General features: G+C 35.0%; 1 protein-coding gene across 35 annotated transcripts in view; it reads left to right on the top strand.

The window, feature by feature from the left end:
* The window catches only part of para (sodium voltage-gated channel paralytic), an 873489-nt gene that overhangs the window by 594891 nt on the left and 254536 nt on the right, over positions 1-24062 (top strand). For 26 of the 35 annotated variants that reach the window (XM_069841228.1, XM_069841236.1, XM_069841223.1 and 23 more), the window contains exons 3-4: positions 7544-8033; positions 23451-23483. In XM_069841228.1, coding sequence (XP_069697329.1) covers positions 7887-8033; positions 23451-23483 — 180 coding nt within the window. In that variant the 5' untranslated portion in view covers positions 7544-7886. The remainder of the gene's footprint in view (positions 1-7543; positions 8034-23450; positions 23484-24062) is intronic. The other 9 variants (XM_069841227.1, XM_069841234.1, XM_069841226.1 and 6 more) reach the window with 1 other exon arrangement.

Raw genomic sequence — 24062 nt, 5'->3', positions numbered from 1 at the left:
TTTCTTGAGGAATAAGACCAATTTCTTCCTGTATTGCATTTCTGAGGTCTGGCAAAGTCGTCGGCCGATGTTTGAGCACCTCAGCCTTACAATGCCCCATAGAAAAAAATCACAGGGTGCAAGGTCTGGTGATCTTGCTGGTCAGGGGACGTCGCCACGTGAAGAAATTAAGCGTCCAGGAAACATCTGTCTCAGGACTTGGAGAGAAATCTGAGCTGTATGAGAGGTGGCTCCGTCCTGCTGAAACCATACCTGGTCAATCTGCAGCGCATTGAGTCTTGGTGCCAAAAATTGTTTATCATAAAAGTGTACCGCTGAGAGTTTACTGTCACAGTAGCACCAACCTCTTCAAGAAAGTAAGGACCAAATATCCCAACCGCGCACCATACAGTAACACGATCGTTATGTGGAGGTTTTTCATGAAGTTCACGACGGTTCTGTCCACTCCAATATCGGAAATTTTGATGATTCACGCATCCCGATAAGTGAAAATGTGCTTGATCACTAAAAAGAACCACAGCATCTTCAGGCACATTTTGAAGGATGTTTGCACATGACCTCACACGATTTTCATAATCACGTTCAAACAATTCTTGAACAACGACCATCTGGTGGGGATGAAATCGCAAGTCATGGTGCAAAATTCGACGCACACTCCGATCAGATAACTGAAGAGCTCTAGCGTGTTTTCGAGCAGATCTCTTTGGAGACTGCTGAAATGAACGCCTTACTGCATTAATGTCTTCTGTAATTCGAACGCTGCGTGGCCTTCCTCCTCCCTTTTTAATCATGTCACCACTTGCTCTAAAGTTTGATACCCACAAGTTAATGCTTTTCCGATCTGGATCTGCCCCAAGAGGGAGCGTCTCCGAAAAGCATGCTGGGCAGCGACAACGGAATTACCACTTACCAGAAACGATACCACAGCATAAGCACGTTCTTCACCCGTCCACGGCATAATTGGAATTCGTTACAGATTACAATTTGCACTAATTAAACGTCAATTCCGTGTATTCAATGTCCTATTCAATTCTTGTTGTTTTGCGCATGTCATTTGATATCGCTATGGCAACGCAGATAGATAATTTGTAGAAACAAAAGCCGCCCTAAATAAGGGTTCCATAGATCGGCCTACTAATCAATTCATAAAGAATAATAAGTACCTAAACAAACCAATTTTGTGACACTTGGAAAGAAAAAGAAAAAACATTAAGATAAGAAAACGTAGGAAATCATTTACAATAAAAATTTTGTTGGGTACAAATGATTACTAATTATTGCTAATTATAGCTTAAATTCCCAACATTCATATTAATAAAGTTTCCTTATTTTGATCCATCTGTTTTTTATTTACACTTTAAATTAAGTAGGATGTTTTGCCGCACCCTTCACATGGAATAGCAAGTGGCCAGACCATTAGGAATAGATTGTGGGAAGTTAATTTGAGAGCTCGGAGACCTCTACGTGCCCCTCGTTTGGAGTTTAATGTGTAACACTCGTTTGGAGGTTCATCACAAGCGAGCAAGGTTAAGAATCGCTCTGGAACATGTAAATTGCAAACTTTGACATTGAAGGCAATTACTGTTCACAGACGAATCAAGGTTCTCTCTGACTTCCTATTTGGACGATTACTTGTCTGAAGACGTCGTGGAGAGCTTCTCGATGAACCTAACATTCTTGATATTGACAGGTTTAGTGGGGGCTCAATTATGGTCTGGGTCGGCATCAACTTGGAAAAGAAAACTTCCCAGACCGTCATTTCTGGCCGGCATAGAGCGCTGCAAACATTCAGGGAAGACTATTTTTTCCTGTTTAACGGTGCTTCGTCGAAGGAAAAGTGTGATAAAAGTTTTGACATATTTAACATATAGAATTACTTCTTAAATTTTGGTGCATCGGTCCTCCTCCACCCTGTATAATTTTTTATAATATGTATCATGTAATCCATTTTCAAAATATTTTACAAGAAAACTTCACCACTCTCTCTAACTTTGCATCCAAATTAAATTTAAATATATTTACGTGCTGAAAGAAAAACACTATTCCACGAGTCGAGAACTTGCGCTTAAGCAGAACTGGAGATCATCCAACTGTTGTGGAGATAACTAGGGATCGGATTTTTATGTAATTACATATTATATTTCTTTCAACCTAACCGTATATAAATAACAAATATTTCCGAATCTTGTAATTACCATTAATATATTAAACTTTGATACTACATATTTTTACATATTTACCCCAAATTACATATTATGGCTTGGTATTAAATAAATCTACATATTTTGGAGTTTTATTCATTTTTACTTCTCTAAAAGGAAAAAAAATTCTGTTGGGGAAGTTTACAAATTGAAATACACAGATTTAAAAAGCCTTTTTACCTACTCAAGAAAGGATATATTTCGGGACGAAACTTAACGTCCTTAGTTCCAGGAAGTAATAAACACACTCAACCCATACCGCCCACTGTAAATATGAGTGAACGAAAGGCAGCCTTTCTCATACAACTACATTGTATTGTAAAAATCAAGTAGCGTTGCCTTCATGCGATGGAATGGGACGAGGACGACATGATTTGTCTCGAACTATAATTGTTCTGCACACGTCTTAACAAGCCGTTCCCATGCAATTTGCGACCTTACTCACCCTCTTCCTAATCCTTCCAGGGAAAACCCGTGTCAAGTTTGGCATGAGCCGCAATAAAGTAGCCGACTTTTGAAAAGAAGCTGGAGTAAAGGAACAAACTGGAAAGATGTTGAAGGATTAAAATAAATAGCTTTTCAGGTTATTGCTTGACCTCTTTACTTTAAATTTAGCAGACCTATAGGGAAAGAGGATTTTCTGAGCAATTAGTAAGTATGGTTCTCGGCCGGAATAAACCTACCCTTCTGAATGAGACAGGAATGTCACTTTTCAAACAACAAATGCCTATAGTTTGAGGTTTTAGTAGGTATTTCGTTTCTTATAGGGAACAGCTAAAATGCATGTGTCCCACATCTCTTATTTTCTCCTAAAGCAGTAAAGCGAAACAGTGCTTGCAGTACTGTTATGTCATTCATTTCACTCAGTTCTCTTTTTTTACAGTATAAAGTGAAAGTGAGTTTATCTACTGTTTTTAACTAACTAAAATGGCCTCCGTATCTTCAACCCTAACGACAAAACTAAAATCATGGATTGCGATGGACGAAGCTTTCACTACAGATGGAAAAATAGTAATGTGTCAAGTGTGCGGTAAAAAAGTCGGGTGCTCTATGAAATCACAACTGGAGAGTCTTACCTATCCTATACCTGCCAGATATTGATATTAAATATTTTCATGATTTTACATATTTTGGTGCATATTCAGCTTATTTTTCTTATATAAATATGTACATATTTCACACTTTGATATTGCATAAAAATCCGGTCCCTAGAGATAACATATGGTCCGTATGTTCAATATCTGAGCCGTAAGCGAGTATACAGACACCTTTTCTTAATAGTAGGCTATAATATATCGACAATGATTATAATGATAATGATGAGGATGGTGTTAATAATAATAATAATAATAATAATAATAATAATAATAATAATAATAATAATAATAATAATAATTGTATTGTTCACCTGACATATTGTAATTAGGAACATTAAATCCAGATGTTTGATATGACGGGCAGGGCGTGTAGGACGTATGGGTGAATCTAGAAATGCATATATAATGTTAGTTGGAACGCCGGACCGGAGAAGACCTTTCGGGAGGCCGAGACGTAGATTACAGGATAATATTAAAATGGATTTGAAGGAGGTGGGATATGATTGTAGAGACTGGATTAATCTTGCTCAGAATAAGGACCGATGGCGGGCTTATGTGAGAGGGCAGTGAACCTCCGGGTTCCTTAAAAGCCATAAGTAAATAATAATCTTCTTCTTCCCTTGAAGTATTGGGTCATATCGCCTGTTACGATCTCACAGTTGAATTTTCAATCCAGCGCATCTTTGGGCGATAGTGGAGCATGACGTTTGGGATTCTATCACTACGCATGCGATGCAGATGATTTATCTAGTTGTTCCGATAATGTTTTACGTGGTTAATTACAGGTTCCAGTTGTAATTCTTCTATTACATCTTCATTGCGTTTGTGATCCCATTTCGTATATCCTGCTGTATATCTCATTAATTTCATTTCATTAGCCGTTATTCTGCTTTCTTTCTCAATGTCCATGCCTCACTGCCGTAACAAAGTACAGGTCTTGCCAAGGTCTTGTAAAGGCGAATTCTAGTATGCCTTTGTACTAGGGAAGGTTTCATAAAGTTGTTAATTATTCCCACTGTTTTGGTGTATTTAGAAATTTTCTGTGAAATGTCTACTTCATCGAAAAAAGATAATGTGTATCGAGATATATAAAACAATTTACTATTCCTAATATTTTTGAATCTAAACATATTTTGCTAGGCACAGGGTATTATCCGCAGAAGGCCATAATTTTAGTTTTTTCTTTATTAATTTTCATGTCATATTTAATTCTAATTTTGTTAAAATTAAAAATTGAACGTTGTAATTCACCTTCTGAGGATGCCACCAGAGCTAAATAATCTGCAAAAAGTAATGAATCTAGTTGTAAATGTCTATTGAGTTGTATATATCCAAGAGGTAATTTATTGTTTCCATTCTCTGATTATTTGATTCATATATATATATATATATATATATATATATATATAGCCACGGTAAAAGGCCGAAACCTTGTCTTACTCCTGTATGAATTTTATGTCCACTGCGATAATTTGTCACACCCTACTACAATTAGATTTCTTTTATAGATATTATAATTACATATGTTTGCTATAAGTTATTGTGGAACATGGTCTGTGGCTAATACATTTATGGTCTTACTAATAAACCGTGTATAGTTTTATACGAGACTTATGCAGAGTTGAGACAGAAAACGTTACTAATAAACCATGCATAAGCGATGGATGTATAAACAATCAGTAACTATACAATGGGAATTGCTTTGCACTAGTTATATATACGAACCCCCTTGTTTAAGCGTTGTACATAGAGAAAAGAAATCCGCCACCCTATAACAGCTGTTCGTAACGACTGTCATTTTATGATGATGGATGCCTTGTAACCACAGAAGAACACACCAAAGAGCACAGAATAAGTAGAATATTATTGTTGTGTCTTGTACTCTTTGACCAAAATATGATATGATATGATATGATATGATATGATATGATATGATATGATATGATATGATATGATATGATATGATATATGATATATGATATATGATATGATATGATATGATATGATATGATATGATATGATATGATATGATATGATATGATATTATATATGATATGATATTATATGATATGATATATGATATGATATGATATGATATGATATGATATGATATGATATGATATGATATGATATGATATGATATGATATGATATGATATATTTATTTGTCAATCAACTTTACAATTCACAGTTATGGTGGACCTTCACATTTCTGTTTTTCGATCCACCATCCCTTTAATACATATAACTCTTTTCTATTAATGTATTCTTTGCCGATAATTTCTTGATTACTTTCTAACGTTCTGTTATGACTGAATTGCTATATGTCCTTCCCCCTCTATCCTCTTCTATTCTCTCCCTCCTACCTAGACTGTCTCCCTTCCATTTCTCGCTCACCTATTAAATATTGCATATTCCTTCCTTAATAATTTGCGTTATTTATTTATTTTCTTCTCTACCATCAAATCCTACCTACTCTTAATCAATGTATTCCCGCTATTTTCTCCTACATTACTTGCTGACTTTTCCGTTTACTCTTATTTACAACACTTTTTTTTCTATCCTCTGTTTATTTACATATTTATCACTTTCTTTTCGCTTCACTCCTAAATTTCCTATTTTATTACCTCTTTCCATATATTTATTTCTATAACACTCCTACAGTTGAAGTACCCCTGATACTACTCCCAACCCATAACATTGAAAAATTGAAATATCTAATTCACTTAATTACACTTGCAATTTCTCTCTCATTCCACTTCACATCTTTGGCCAAAATATAGCGTGGTAATCGATCAGAGCCAGTTGCACTATCGATTTTTAACACGGCACACTAGAGCGCTCTACCGGATGCAATAGAGACCCTAAGATATTCCAGTACCTTTTGTAATGAAGTAATGACGAAACTATGACGTAGCTGTGTAACAGAAATTTTTTAGAAATTTAGAAATCTTCTCACTATTCGTGAGCTGCCACAAGGGACAAGAGTACTTAACCATATAAATGTTTACAAGTTCAGTGAACCATTAATTTTGTTTTGACAATTAAACTCCTACAAGTACATAGCTGCAAATACTCTTTGTGATTGGTGGAAATATACCTAGTTTTAGAGAGGCAAGTGTTACAAAAAAGTAAAGAATGCTAATGAACTTGGTTTCATTTCGAATATAGGTGATGCTTCAGAAGAGCAAGTGATCCTTTCAATGCAGCTAAGTTACAATCGGAATAATAGATGTAGGTATACCAAGCCTCTTAAATACATCTTTCATGAAGAGAGTAGCGGTACCTCTTGCTACAACCAGAAGTCCGATTACTTCAAGCTCTTCTAGCTGATACTTTTGGAGGTAATATGGAATGGTAGGATTATAGATATTCTTTTTTTCCTTATCCACTTCTGCTGGCTCTTCCTCATTCGTTTCGAAACGCACAGTGGGATCAATTATGAATCCAGATCTTGTAGATTTCTTGAAAGCTATTGTCGACCTGGTTGGCAGGTTGGTATAGCGCTGGCCTTCTATGCCCAAGGTTGCGGTTTCGATCCCGGGCCAGGTCGATGGCATTGAAGTGTGCTTAAATGCGACAGGCTCATGTGAGTAGATTTACTGGCATGTAAAAGAACTCCTGCGGGACAAAATTCCGGCACATCCGGCGACGCTGATATAACCTCTGCAGTTGCGAGCGTCGTTAAATAAAACATAACATTTGAAAGCTATTATATCTATGCGCCGTGTACTGCCAGTGACGGAGAGACCATGTACTTCTTCAAAGGTGTTGTAATCGGCATCTTTAAGGGCAGTGGCTATAATTGATCGTAATTGATACTGTTATAAACGACGTATGTAGTGGTTATTAGTAAGGAATTTACACACGACTTATCATTGTATAAGTATAAGACAGTTAAACGTCTGTATATAGAGTTTTTCTTAGTAAGACTGTTAATAATTTATTTCTGTTCACCTTATCGAATGCTTTTTTCCAAATCAATGAAAGCAATAGGCCTATGTGTTTCTAAGTTGAATTCCCTGTTTTTCCTTCAATGATTTTAATGTAAAATATCCACCGCAACATGATCTTCCTTTCGGAAGCCATTTTATAAATAATAATAATAATAATAATAATAATAATAATAATAATAATAATAATTTCTTGGGGAAAGGCAAGTGTAGGCTAATCCTCGTGACAGCCATTTAGAATCTCGTCCCACGTGCTTTGTTGAATGTTAAGACTGTGTGTTGTGGTGTTGCAGGTCGGACATGAAAGAGTTGGCCTTGCCGTCCTCCTGGTGCGCCCCCCACTCGTTCCCCGCCGCCTCAACACGGGCGCTCATCAGCCTTCTGGTCCCCGCTGCACCAGCTGCCACCACCACAGAGCAGCCAGAGGAGCTGCAGACGGGAGAGCGGCCTCGACTGGCGTCGTCGGCACCGGAACTGCGGCTGCAGCAGTTTGCCGTCGTCGTCGTCGTCGTTGTCTGTACTATCCTCCGCCAGAGCCAGAAACAGAAGTGTTAGCAGCATTATCGACGAGACGCAGGAGAAGAAGCAGACGAAAAAGAAGACGAAGAATCATCCCCAGAACCGATATAAGCAGCAATGTCCGACGATTCGTCGTCCATATCAGAGGAAGAACGCAGTTTGTTCCGTCCTTTCACCAGGGAATCACTGGCGGCTATTGAAGCTAGAATCGCTGAGGAATATGCCAAGCAGAAGGAACTCGAGAAGAAAAGAGCGGAAGGCGAGGTATGAATTCCTCCGGGTCGGGTTGCTAGCTAGAATGTCGGCCGTGGCAGAGGCTGGGTTTCATTTCCCGTGTCTCACTGCTCAGAAGAGAAGAATTCACTTAATTTTGAACAACAAAAAATTCCGATAGTTGGGGGAAAAATTTGTGGTCATCATCATATCTGAAAAGTCTAAACATTATAAAAATATACAGGGTGATTCATGATCGGACACGTGTCTTAGCAGTCAGTTCTACAGGACATTTTAAGCAAAAAATGTCAGATGAACATAGGCCCGACGATCAATATTCAAGCTGCTACTGCAACTTGAATCCTAAGAAAGTAGAAGCGGTTGTTAACAAAAATTAAGGGGTTATATTATAGCTTACAGTAGTAAAACATTAGTAATATTAAACTCATTTCTTTATTACTATAATTTTTAGAATAATATAAATCAGTAGCTGCAAAATACATTTTTGTATCTCAAAATAAAACAGAGTACAAAATAATTGTTATACTGTATATAGGCCTACAATATGTACTTTTTAAAATTAAAAATGGCAACTATCCATTCAAGAATGTAGCGTTTCCCTTATGACTAAGTTATTTTTAACTCTTTGTTATATTAATGAAATAAGTATAATAATCCTTCAGTAACTGTCTTATTAAGACAAATGGCAAGATAATAAAATATGATGAATTGCATGATGTGAAATTGAAGGAGATTGATTAAAAACAGTATTACATGAATAACTGTACAAACACAGAATAATGTGGTAAACTATCTCCTGATTGTATCTATGCAGTGTAAAATATTACCATGGCAACTAAAACTTACGATTTAACAAAGCCTGCATGGTATAGTAAAAAACAAGGTACAATAAAAAATGTAAGGAAATAGTAATATGCGTTACAAGAGCGGTATGTTGACGTTTTCATGTTCGAGGAAAAGATTGAAAAAGCGAAACGTAGTTGAGCTTTTTTAATTTCCGAGAACATGAAAACAAACATACCGCTCGTGTATCGTACATTATTTTGTGCGAAGATCGTTTATTACATACCTGAAAGAGGAATTTCTAATTAGTTGCAATGAAATCTCCATCTTGGTTTCTGTTCAATGACGGCAACTTTGGAAAACAAATATATGTATCTTCAACATTGTTACTATAAAATGCTTTCTGTGTTTACTATACTGCAGCAGGCCGTGATATACGTCTGTCTTTTTTTCCCCCCAGTCTATGATGAGTCTGGAATCTTGATTTTTTCACGGCTTCCTTAATGTTACTTGCATTACAAATGCAGTAACTTTTGTGTTGTTGTAGAGTTTACTTAATTTTTGCAAATATTTAAAAACAATAATTAACAGTGCAATTTAGGTGAAATTGCAGTGGTAAGTTTCCAATTTATAATTATTACTATATTGAACGTCTTTAAAAATAATATGTTAAAAGCCTAAAGCAGTAAAATGAATATGACGCTTAAGCGGTAATAATAGGGAAATTGTTATGTGTGTTACGTTGGGAATACTGAATGTGGTATTTCACACTTACCGCGTATTGGTTTTGTGCGGAAAGCAAGCAAATACGCACGATCTCGCACAAAAGTTTTTGATGTCACTGTAAATCAAAACTATTTATAATAATAAAATTGGGCACATGTTCATACGATATTTTTTACTCAAAATGACCTACAGAACTGATTCCTAAAGCACGTGTTGTACTTCATGAATCACTCTGTATGTAATGCAAAGTGGATGCATAATCTGATAGTTCACGTATCTTAAACACCATCTAGACGCGTGCTCATGTCCACTGGAGCAGAAAGAGTTTTTGTTTTTTTTTTTTTTTTTTTGCCACGAGATAACTAATTCTACCAGTTAGAAAAGTACTACTCACAACCACAACACTATCCTAACTCTATGTTATGGGAAAAAAAAAATATTGATTATAAATTCTTTTCAGATAGGCCTACTCAAAAATATTATGCAACTAGAAAAGAAGTTCAACATTCTCTGTTGTAAACTTGTTAACATTTTACATTGAAATGGTATTTTCCAAGCGTTCGTTCTGCTATTTTATATTAAGGTTTTGAAGTTATTTAACTTTGGGTCCATAATAACATAAAGTAATTTATACAAAATTATCTAAAAAATAAGCTGCCATAATAATATGAATATAACTTTACCGACACGCCCTGCATTTCAAAACGATCTGAAATACCCTCAGAGATAAATTAGAGTGACAAAGCTTTAAAATAAATTGAATCTCATACTACACGGTTTATACATTATAGCAGCCGTGGCGAAAATCTGATCGTGCGCAGAGCCACTGTGTAACCTGCAACGTGCTTAGCACCTATGGAGGGAGGCGGACACCCAAAGGGGAAGTGAAGCAACTGTCTGACTTATTAACGGATTTCCATTTTCCTTACGTCAAGCACTTAAATATAATTTTATACAGTATAAGGTTACGAACTAATGTTTAGTACGTGTAACGAAGAAAGAAATGAATAAGAAAACATAGGACACATTATCACAACCTAAAATTAACTGTCTTCAGAATGTCTGTGCGACAGAATTTCAAAATCAGGAATTATGTCACTTACTGCCAGTCGTAGTTGATCACGAAGGTATTTGTCTGTCAGTCGTGATCTAAATTTGGTTTTTACTATTTTCATTGTTGAGAATAATTTTTCACAAACGTAAGTTCCAGCGAACATGGCTTCGACGGAGCAAGCGAAAGAACGAAGCTTTGGATATTTATGTTTTAGCAAAGATTTGAAAAGTTCAACATTTCTCAAGTCCTTACAATAATCTAGCTTACTTCTAACACCACATTGTAAGTAAATCTGCGAGTTTAAATTGAAGATCTAACCGCATTATTCGTACATCCGCTGAAAAAGAATCGACGTACAGAGATAATAATAACAATAATAATAATAATATAAAATATAATAATAATAATAATAATAATAATAATAATAATAATAATAATAATAATAATAATAACACTTAACCTTTTAATCTTTCATGAGTGACATGTACAGTAGTATAATGCCGTTTTATGTTATATAACCGTTTTCCTCGTAATACTTGTGAACAAATCATACATTTAATATTATCATCACGTTGACAGCAAAAAAATGCGTCCTCCCATCCTACTTGAAACTTTCGTTTTGTAGAGGTACATGGTTTCGAGAGAGAAAGACTGCGACGATACGCCACTCGCAGGTCAGAGACAAATACAAATTGAACGGAGTTTGACTCCAGTGAGTGAGAGGGTGGGGGTTGAGGGAGGTAGGAAGCAAGAGAAAAGCACAGCTATCATTGCGAGCCACAATGTGCTCCCGAGTCGCATTTTCGCCACGGCTGCAGTTATTAAACATCTTCAAATAATCTGCACACTACAAATCTGTTGCATAATTGTATTGAGGGCACATGATAGGTTTAATCGACATAAATACAGGGCTGAAGATGTTAAAAAATTGAGCTCTTTCTACCACTCCCTTTCTTAAAGACTGTACCAACAGTATGAACTTGCGAGTGTCAGAATTTCGAAGTAATGTTATCAGCACGGCGTATGCCAACGCCTGAGACGACAGGAGAAGGGAAATAAACCAAATTGCTAGGGAATGAGATGTGCATCTTGACATTCCTTCGGGTCCACTTATATGGTAATCACACCACAGATGATTCGAATACAAGAGGTGTAAAAGGGAGAGATTGCTCTAATGGCTGGTATGCCGATGAAGACTGTGATGAAGACGATGATGACGACGATGAAGACTGTGATGAAGACGACGATGAAGACTGTGATGATGACGACGATGAAGACTGTGATGAAGACGACGATGAAGACTGTGATGATGACGACGATGAAGACTGTGATGATGACGACGATGAAGACTGTGATGATGACGACGATGAAGACTGTGATGATGACGACGATGAAGACTGTGATGAAGACGACGATGAAGACTGTGATGATGACGACGATGAAGACTGTGATGATGACGACGATGAAGACTGTGATGATGACGACGATGAAGACTGTGATGAAGACGACGATGAAGACTGTGATGATGACGACGATGAAGACTGTGATGATGACGACGATGAAGACTGTGATGATGACGACGATGAAGACTGTGATGATGACGACAATGAAGACTGTGATGAAGACGACGATGAAGACTGTGATGAAGACGACGATGAAGACTGTGATGAAGACGACGATGAAGACTGATAAAACGATGACGACGATGAAGACTGTGATGAAGAAGATGATGACGACGATGAAGACAGTGGGAATATGAGGATGATAAAGATGATGATTGTGATAATGACAATGAGATGAGACGATGAAGACTGACAATCCCGAAGTTAGACAAAGATGATGACGGAATGATGAAGATAATGAAGACGACGATGACGACTTCGATGATAATGGTCACTACGATGACTGTTAACGATAGTGAATTGTGAAGATTCAGTGATCGAGGCAGGAAGTGAGATTGTGTTGGCTATCTAAACAGTTTCCACGGCTGTATTAAGATTTTGATAGTCTTTCTGGAGGGCAGTGAACTAGGGACCGCCTCTGCCACGTTTAGATCGTCAGTGTGCAGCTCTAGCTCTAGTCCAAGTGTGTCTGTTAGTGGAGCCGTAGTGTCTTGAAGTGCAGTGTTACCTGTAACTAGTCGTCGAAATCCCTTTTTAATTCAGTGTCAAGCTCCATAGCTTATGAATAATTCTATGCTTCACATATCGTTCCCTTTTGCCATCTAAGTCACATATTACCGGAGGTATGAATCGTAATACTTTCTTTATCTTTTTATAACTTCTTTTGTTAATTTTAAAACGTCTTATTTTTACCTACTTCGTATCTGTTGGATTCATTTCCCTCCTCTCCCATAAAGTAATTGTTAGAGTATAAACCCGCTGCACTTACGCTGGAAATCGAGTCCAAAATCTATAAGGAATATGCATATAATGCGGGTTGACGTGTGCAAGGTAGAAAAGCGCACAGAGAAAGAAGAATGTGTGATGTAAATGACGTCCCATCGTTAAAGTCAGTTACATAATGTTCCCACACTACATTCACGTAATGTAGAACCCGATATATTTCATGTTGAATCTTTCGTACACTACTTTCAACACTTGAATATAAATATAATTGATTATTGGCGATCTTACTAGTGTTAATTATGTAAGCATGTGTGGCTTACAGCTGTTTCGGTCCTATTCGACACCATCCTCAGAGCCTACTAGATCTCGGCGCAATAACCAGAGGACACAATACATCTAAATATGCCGAACACATAACTAATGTTAACCACACAATAACATAAATACAAACATGGAAATCCTACACATACAACCCAAAAACCAAAAACTCAACACACTAGAACAATATGAAATATACAGACACACTAAAACACACCCCAATCAAATTCTCAACACATAGATCAATTTCACAACACACACACTATTTGACACAACTCTTCATCACACGAACGCACCCCCACAACAGGCAGCGAAGTTGAGATAGCGCCGAGATCTAGTAGGCTCTGAGGATGGTGTGAAGTAGCATCGAAACAGCTGTAAGCTGCACATGCTTACATAATTAACACGAGTAATATCGCCATATAATCAATTATTTCGATATATTTCTTTAAGTCCCACTCTGTTTTCCCTCATTTTAAAAGTGTAGTGCATGTAGATACTGCACAGTTCTTTCTTAAATATCACAAAATTGTATTTCATTATTAGTTGAAATTTTGCACCTGAAACCGAAAACACTTCATATGCAAACTTTTATGAATCAATAAATATTACGTTTTCAATCCTTATATTTAATTTTGCAACAATTGTCTTACATTATATTCTAATATTTAAAATATGTAAAAGCTAGTCAGGTCTGGAAGAGAAATTATGTAATAGAGTTCAGCTCCCGGACAGGAATACGCGCATCAAACATGCTTGAATGGCCGGCAAGCAACCTCCCGCGTATATTTACTCATACAATTTTAATTATTAATAGCATACACAAAACTATTATATTTTTTATTTCATAATGATGACTAACCAGTGCAGTTATAGAAGTTAAGCAGCGGACATCATTTGAACGAATCCTATAACACAAGTTACTATTCACTATGGAATAAAAAATATAACTGTGTACATGCTACTATTAACCAAAGTTATATAAGGAAAATATGCGAGATATTACAGATGCCATGCAAGCATATCTGATGAGCGTGTTCCTGGCCAGAAGCCGAGCTGAATGCTCCGTGTATCACTTCTACATCTAAGTCTTTCATAAACTCAAAATCTTCAATAGTTACTCATAAAGTTAAACTAAAACGTCGTGATTTTTCTAATTAGAATTTTGAATTGAGGTTCAGCAAACTAAAATCACTTTAAAGTTGAAAACATAAAAAAAATAAATATTGTCACACTTATTTATTAATTTACTAACTTTTGTTTTTACCTTTCTTATAGTAGGAAGGCATTAATTTTGATTATTTTATCAGTGATTTTGAAACATAATTTTCTGTGTGATTAAACATTTCTCTCAGAGTAGAGGAATATAAATTCTCTTTAAAATTTAATTTATTGTATAGGTCTAGTACCGTAGTTTAAGAATAACTAGCAGCAAATCAACAGAAAATTAACAAGAATAATTAATAGATTTAAAGAAGGCGAATACTACATTTCATTTAGTCTATAAGAACATAAATATAACATAAATGTATGCTGACAACAAAATTAAAATATGTACAGAATGAATAATGAAGATTTTAGAATAATTGTGAGTGAAAACAATGTTATAAAAATGTACAAAACCTTGATATACAAGGTAAGTAAAAAGTGTGGAAGACTGCAGCTTTCCTGATTTAATTCTATGAAGAAACTCTACTGGGTATTCATTTCAAAGTGTGCCATGACGTCACTGTTGTGAGTCAGCGATTTGAAGCGAGTTTCAGCTTTTATGTCAGAGAAGTTGCCTATTAATCAAGGCGTTCAATCTGAACTTGAGAATGTGCACGGTATAACTTGAACGTCGTAGCAACAGATGCCGGTCTGTACGGTCTGTGTGCTACCATAACCTCTTTCGAACTGTGTTTTGCTCGGGAAAGTCGTACGCAGGGTATTTGTTATCATCGGTTGCATACCGCAACATTCCACAACACAAATGAAATGCTCCGTGTCCATGTTGACCGTCCAAGTTAATGTCAACAAATACGTAAGTAATCGTCTTAACCCTCTCGCCATATCCCGACAGTAAGAAAAAAAACTCACCTCAATACGTGTTTCCAAACAGTTCACATTCCTGCCATTACCGGCGTTACAGCACATATCGGTACGTACTTCCGGAGTCCGTGGGTATCCAAGGTCTCTGCGTTCAGAATGAACGCCGTACTTGCTAGGCAACTTCTCTCGCATTTAGGTATTAAGCCTCTGCGGATATGTAGGAAGATTGAATTCTCTAGGCTCATCGGCTATCCACATGACGACATACAGCGAGCCATGACACACTTTGAACTGAACACGCAGTATATACAAAAGTTACAGGGGTTGAAGAAAATAAATATTTTGAACATGTTTCCAGGAACCAAGTTTTTCATTTACAAAGGGTGTGCAAAGGAGTCATCGTTTTTTTTTTAATAACACTTTGTACTTATTTTTCCTTTTTGGATTCTTCAGGTTTCATAACGTAAAAAATCATGTTATTTATTTTTTACAAGTTATAAGGTATTACTTTGTAAAAATCACCTCTAATTTATTATCATAGTGTGTGTACTTAGCAAAAAGAAATGCTTCATTATATCAAATTATCACTATAGAGATTAAGAGGACCATAAATTAAATAATCATAGAGAAAGCAGTTAAAAACAATTGAATAACAGGGTAATTCCATGATAACGACCCCTTATCAACAAGAAAATTTAAGTCCAGGGAATGAAGTGAAACTTTCTGTTGGTATTGTATACTGTATATGTTGAATTTTATGTTGGTAACTCACCAGGATACTTCATTTGTTTTCAATGACAGGAGATGTTTATTGAAGTATATGTTTTATATAAACGAAGCCCACTTGAGTTGTGTGGATATAAAGGGAAAAATTGGGACAGTGTCGGGTGTAGTTCCTGGGTAACTCAATCGTGCGCTAAGCGAAGGGTCCCGGGATCGATACCCAGTCCCGGAACAATTTTTCCCTTGAAATTATTCAACAAAGCTATAGTTTTATATAATTTCATTTTAGTATTATGCGGTTTTCACTTGTCATAGGAGGTCAACAATTAGTGAAATAGTTTAGTAATATAGCTGGTTTGTATATGTGATAATATTTTATTAGGTATATTGTTTTTTAGTTTAGAAATGTTAATTAAATTTCATTGCTGTTCACTATAACGTGAGTCACAAAAATTCTGTTTTTTTTTTTTTTTAATATTACCAGAACTGCCAGAATACACCTGATTTTAAGTTACTTCTTGCATTAATATATTATGCTAAACATTGGTAGAAATTTTGAAGATTATATGTGTATAATAATATATGTCATAATAGCCGTCTTAAGTTTTATAACGTAAGTCACAGTTTAATTTTAGAAAAATATTTCCTCTTTTTTATTATAGAGTAGCATATCTTAGCACTCCAGTTATATTTCTGTATTGTTGCATACGAGTACAATCATTAGTTTTTTGTCTCTTAGTGATTGCATTGAGGTACATTGAATAGATCTGACATGGCGGGAAGGCAAAGGAAGTGGAGATAAAATCTAAAACAAGAAGAAAAGTATAAGAAATTCAAACAAAAACACCGGTTAGAAGCAAAGGAAAGTAGAAGGGAATTGAAGTGAAAAAACTATCGAAAGTATAAGAATAAAATATTGAATAGAAATGAAGAACAGAGGCTAAAAGAAGAGTTGCCAAGCATAAATTATTTAAGAATTCATACACAAAATAATGCTCTAAACAATAATGGCGGTGAACATTCTCCCTCGGAGTCTGCAAAATCTTTAAGAAAAGCAATGACAGAAGTAAAAAGGCAATGCCACAATCCCCACTCACAAAAGTAGCGGTTTTAAGAAAACTAATATCAGATAAAGATTAGTCATCTGAACAAGCGGAAGATAAGATTGAGATAGTGAACACAAAATATGGAAATGTTATGTCAGCTATTACCAGTAAATTGATTCAGTACTAATATTATGTTAGAAATGACACACGTAGACAAACTGCTGGGATGAAAGATGTCACTGTTATTCGAGATGTAAACAGAAAAATTAAACATCTGCAAAAGATCAAAATCTCATTTTTATGACAGGAGATGATATTAAGTTAGCAACCAAGCAACTGAAGTATAAGAAACTATTTGCTAAAGCTAAAACTATGCAAAATTACATTGTATTAAACAGGAAATTAATGACAAACTGAGTTTTTGTCGACTAAACGAAATGGAGGACCATGGTGAATAACCCATAAAGATGACAAAATATGCTAGTTCATCATAACTGGAAGATATTTACATAATGAATTATCCAGAAGTGTAATTATATTTTCTTCCACTTTGCTGTGTTATTTTATTTTATTTTTTTTTGTGTAACATGGGTCACGAATAGCCTATAACATGAGTCACATACAAAAAAAATACACTATCTACCAAAAAGTAATTGGGCACAGTTTTTATCCCTTTAGAACCCCGTAATACCACCTCTTGTTGCTATAACAGCAGCCACCCTGTCAGGCATGCTCTCCACTAGTTTGTGTAGGATATCCACTGGAATGCGTCGCCATTCCTCTTGCAACATGGCACTCAGTTGGACAATGGAAGTTGGCCCCATGTTTCGGCGGATACTATGCAGTGGTATGCAGACAATAATGTCTGGCCTCACAGTCTCCTGATCTCAATCCCACTGAGCACTTCTGGGGAAAATTGGACCGGCGACGCTGATATAACCTCTGCAGTTGCAAGCGGCGTTAAGTAACACATAACATAACAATTTTGATTTAACAGTATTTAGTGTTGTTATTTCCCAACACTGCAGTGTCAATTGCTGTTTGTTATAATGTATTTATTGTTTAATTATCCATTACATTTCCAACTTAAAAGAATAAAACTGCAAAACTGTAACATGAATCACATGGAATGACGCAACAATGTTTTTGAATGGCCTCTCAGATTCCCCGGTCTACTTAAAATGGAGGATCAATAAAGACCGACGACGAGACCTGGAAGATTTAAAGTGAAGAATTAGGGATGAGATACAACAGATCAACCGAACAGAGTTACTGAAATATTAAATAATTTCCAAGATATACTTATGCAGTGAATGCGGGCCATTTTGAACAAATTCTGTGAACTGTGAGACCTATCAACACGTGATGCAATTACAACATTTTTATATTGTAGTATATTACTATACAGGGTTGGGAAGTACGTTTTACAAAATCGAGGAAAAGTTTGAAAAACGAGCAGAGCTTTGATTTTGTAATGCACTTCACAAACGTGTATTGTACAACATTTCTTGCACGATCATATTTCTAAAACTGCAAGTACAATATATTTTTACATTCAAAATTTGGAGCAATATTATTCCAAAGTCTTCGCGAAACTAAACTGTAATGGCAACTAAGTAACAATAAGTGCACTGTAATGGATCTATTTCAGTATAGTTTTATGTTATGAAGAATGGTTTCCCTAGCAACAAGTTACTGCGTGGGAATTCTAACTTTCAAAGCCTAACAACGATAGCAGTAAATACAACAAAAAACACTATCGTGCAAAAAAAAAAATCCTTTTTAATGGTTTCTTTTTTTTTTTTCTTTAAATTATATGTCTGCCAGTTATAACGGCTGGGTTCATACCGTGCTAACCACACGTTACCCACGTTCTGGTTGGATGATCGTTCACATCTCGTGAGGCATATGGACGTGAGATTAGCACCGGCTGGTCGCCCTTGATCCTTCATGGGCTCTCGTGCTATGGAAGAAATCATCTATGTCTTGTATTAATATTGTAGTTAATGTTTAATTATGCATATCGATCGTCTAGTTCAAAAGTGCGACAACTCAAAAAAATAAGTTTCGAGATATCTTCAGTTGAAAGTTTCAAATAAATCACTTAGAAAGGAACAGAGTTCTGGTTCATAACCACGACAATTAGAAATGAGTCAGTATTCAGGACGAGTATATCACAATCTTCCAGTTCATTATTAATACATTTCGAAATGTACTAATAATGAATTAGTAAAGTCCATAGTTATAATTATTTCTAAAGCAGTTTATTTCGTTTTTTTTTTCTTTTTGGTTGTAAATATGACTTATCTCAATACTGAATCGGAAAGAGCTCCGAAAGGGACTTTCAGTAGTACGTATAAGTTAAATAACTAAAAAATGGCAATTTTTGAGTTGTCGCACTTTTGAACTGGACGATCGATATCTTCTAAGCCTTTAATTTTTTTTAATTAAAGAAGAAAGTTTTTTTTTTTAAATTTTGTACGTTTTGAGACCTGAAGAATATAAAATGGAAACAATAAATACATTGTACCAATTAAAATAAAACTATTTTTAGCATACCTTTTATAAATGAAAAACATAGTTTTTGCAGACATGTTCAAAACATTCTTTTTTTTCACCGCATATAATTTTTGTATACGCTATATAGAGTTTTTCTATAAAATTAAAAATAAGGAACTTACAAGTAGTGTTCCAGACATTTTACTCACCTTGCATTTAAATTAGTTCTGACGATTTTCTTCTTCGTTGTTTTTCATTGAAGAAGGACATTGTGCCTAATAAAACTGTGTAAAAGTTGTCCGAAATTGTCGAGAGAAATGAGAAATAAATGTAGAAACATTGGACGAATTATCAAAGTATTATAAGCGGATTCAATAACTTTACATTCTGTCTGACAGGTGGGAGGAGTACCTCCTATCTCGCCTGAAATGACAAGGGTTAAATATTTAATAAAAGTGATTACATTCTTCAACGGGTAAGACAAATGGATATTCAAATAATTTGACGTAACTTTACATAAAACAACACTTAAATTAGATATTCCGTATAATAGTGATGCCGTAATAGCCTTAACATCTTTGGTTTTGACTGTGTTACGTGAAATATTTGGAGAAATAAGATGATAACAGTAGGTGTCACAGATATAAAAATTGGAAGTAAAAAAAAAAGAATCTGAAATAAGGGAAAGTAAATTAAGACGAATTTGTGGAGACTAGATCTCAGAACAGACAGATTTTTTTTAATAATGGTGCTTATTTAATAAACTTATCGTCGTGATTAAATATGAAGTAGTTAGTAACACTGTTCATTAATTTGAAGATCTCAGACGTGAAAATATGAGCCGTTCAGAGCAGAAGTGGTGTAAGTCAAAATTGGGTAATGAGGTTTAAAGTAAAAATTCTGTAAAATACAGCGCAAAGTAGCAATTAATATGTCCTTCTTGCTATCCACTGACTATTAATAGTTTAAATAAATTGAATATTAATTGCTACTTTACGCTATATTTTACAGAATGTTTACTTTAAACCTCATTACCCATTTTTGACTTACACCACTTCTGCTCTCAATGGCTCATATAATGTTCTCTTATGAAATTAGAGATCCTGTTTATCGATGTTTTTTTCTTCTGTGTATATTTGTTAATCTTAACAATAGAACAAGTCTCAACAAAGTACACAGGCCTTCGGATTTTCAACCAAAGATGTTAAAGCGAGTATAAATAACAGCGAGAAAAAAAACTCATTACTCTTGCATTTCTTGTTACCTTAACGTCCCATGTTTTTCTCGATTTAGTGCTTTCATTGTTACCGAAACATGTTTACCAGTAAAACACAGTTTGTGCTTCATATAAATAAAATATCCAATAACTTATTTAATACCGCTCTGTCATATATAAGGTTATTAAAAAGTCAGGGAAGTTTGAAAGTTTTCCAACTTTAAGAAGCAATTTTATAGAAAAGAATAATACAGTTTTTTTCATAAACGAATGGAGTTTCTTCAGGCCATTCAATTTCAAAACATTGAAATATGGTCACCATTCTTCTCCTCTATCGTTAGTAGCGTCTCTTCTAGGAAGAGAACAGCATTCAGAATGCTATCTTTATTCTGAATTTTAGAAAATCAACTTACCTGTTCTCATAGATATTATAAAATAAAACTACCCACCGAATGAAATGCAAAATTTAATAAAGTGATCTCTACTGACAGATATGCCAGGAGCTTTGTTTCTGTAACCTCTCTAGTTTTCTTACTGATCACCATTTAATATATTTCTCATGTTCTATTTTGTAGCTGTGATGAGATTTTTTGGAAATTAAACTCAATTCTGCGTTATAAGGTTCTCCTAAAATATTTGCTGGTAAATTGATTTCCACGTTTGGCAATAATGTCAATAAATTCAACGAACTAAACAATGACGTTACAAGTTCATTGCAGGTTTTTGTTTCATATTAACTGATTAGAAATGTTTTATATACTCGTATATAACTTATCTTATTTACCTATTTCGTCTTTTCTGTTATAATGCTATTATACAAACAAAATAGAAAATGAAACTACTCATGATATTATACATTTGTTGCATTCGCAAAATTAGGAATCTACCTTCGCTCGTTTTCTAAACATTGGCATTATGAACTTGTATCTTAATATTATATCCTACTATTTTAAAAGTTTCCATAGTGTTGACGATTTGTAGGATCTATACCTTATTCCATGGAACAATCTATAGCACATTCATTGTAACACTGAATAAGGCCATTTCGCATTTATAGTGGAAAGATAATTATTTTGTGGCGCACTTGTTCATAATAATTTATTGTTCAATTTCTCCATGAATACGATGTATGTAATACAGCCCATTATATCTTTGCGGGCCTAAAAAAATCTTTTATAGGCCCTAGGGCCAAAAAACTGCCGTTTATTTACTTACACTAATATTTATTTAATTCGCAACAACTTATCTCCAGCTTGTTTGGCTTTAATAACAACTCCAGAAGGAATTTCGGTTTCAACAGATCCGATATTATTTCCAACATAGCATATCATTGTTTATTAAATCAGAGCCTGGTAAGTTAACAATAAAGAAATAATAGTACCATGCATGGCCTCCCTCAACGAATAATTTTTATTCTGCGCATTCTTTTTTTTTTTCTGGTATAAACAGTGTCTAGATACCAAAACAAAACACGCTGAACAAGACATACAAACACAAAGCGAATTTATAACTTAAAACTCTTATTTGACTGCCTCCGTGGTCTGTTGGTCAGCGTGCTGGCTTACAGATCTGGAGGTCCCGGGTTCGATTCCCGGGTTCGGCTCTCAGTGAATTTTTCTTGAAGAAGAACAATTATCTGGGTGTCTAGAGTCTGGAAATTTGTGTAATTGTGAGTGTGCCAATCATCAAAAATATAAAAAAAAAAAAAATACATCAGGACTGTCGCTGGGCACACCTGAACACACGTTTCAGTGTCACATTGTTGACAAGTAACTCCATCTGTTAGCACAACTACTGTATAAAGCATCTAATAGATGCTATAGAGTTACCAACAACGAGAAAAAAAAACTCCTATCAAAAAGTTTTAGTCAATTATGGACTAATGCCCCACAAAAATGTATGAACTTTTAGGCGAAATTTCATGTTTAAATTTTGGGCCACTTGCCCTTGCTATAAACGCCCTTGACACACAAATTACTATTGTGGAATGAATATACAAAAATAAATAAAACATTCACTTAAGTTTAACTTGAATATTTATTTCATTTGCCATAGCAACAGTAGAGAATCAATTGAAACATAAGCTCTGTGAAAATAAAATAATCTTTCCTAACTTTTGAATAAACATAATGTTTTATAAAGTCAGTTATTTTATATTTCGTATTTTCACATTTTGAAATGTAATTTATATATTATATATTTTTATTTTATAATATTTTTGTTAGACCGGCTCAGTTTTCCTCCATTGTATTAAAAAATTATAAAAACGTTGAGAGGCTTAGCTCTTTCTCAAAACTACGGGCTGATAACCTTTAAATATTTGTTTTTCTTCTGACGCGAATTCGCCTTCCTTCTCAGTTTCTACTAAACTACTAAACTTACTCATTCCTTTTGACTGTCTTTTTTTTTTTCCTTCTTGTAGTCGATGTTGTAATCTGTTAGATGTACTTCTCAACTTTCCTCCATTATTTATGCCGCAATCGTTTCAATGTCGCCTATGTTGATATATGGAAATTTCTGTGACTTTGGCGTGTAAATAACTGATTTGTTGTGTTCTTGATTTGTTTACTTACATTGTTATATCTGTAACTGTTGTTGTTGTACTGTTACTATATTTACAGAATTTCTGTGCTCTTGTTTTTTTTTTTGTTTCTATATTATAAATGTATGTGTGTGTAAAATCTTCCAATTCTCACATTACAGGGGGATAGTGGACGGAAGAGAAAGAAAAAAGAAGTAAGAGCTTGCTAACTAATCCCCCACTCTTTTAATTTTTCTTACTCAACAAATACTTACTAACATACTCACCTGCTTGCTGCTTCTAGCCTTGAGTGTTACAATTGCTTCACTCTTCTCGCTCGCTCCGACGTGCTAGTGACGGTTCGAGTTGTCTCGTACAGTAAACTCTCGATTATCCGCGACTTTTTTATGCGCTGTGGTCTCGACTGTATATCACAAGCGTCTTCGTAGCACGATATGTAGAACACAAGCTGAAACACTGAGGCAGAAGTCAATTCAAGACTGTTTTACATCAAATAATGTTAAATGATTGCATGAAGACAAATTTGTGTTGACACTTAAGGGGAGAGGATGGTATTTTTTTAAACTTTTTTCCTATTTGTTGTAAAATATTAATTTTTTTGTATGTAGGGAGCTCATAGCTACAGAAACTCAACCAAATATAAATATTTTGAAAAAAAAAAATTATTTGGGGGCCCAAATTTGAAAAAAAATATATATACCCAATGCAGAATTATACTAAAAACGATATATCTAAACAGTTTTTAAAGATAGATTGAAACAGTTTTTTGCAAT

The sequence above is a fragment of the Periplaneta americana genome, chromosome 12 (genome assembly GCF_040183065.1).
Source record: "Periplaneta americana isolate PAMFEO1 chromosome 12, P.americana_PAMFEO1_priV1, whole genome shotgun sequence".
NCBI classification, from domain to species: Eukaryota; Metazoa; Arthropoda; class Insecta; order Blattodea; family Blattidae; genus Periplaneta; species Periplaneta americana.
This window is presented reverse-complemented; position numbering and strand designations above follow the sequence as displayed.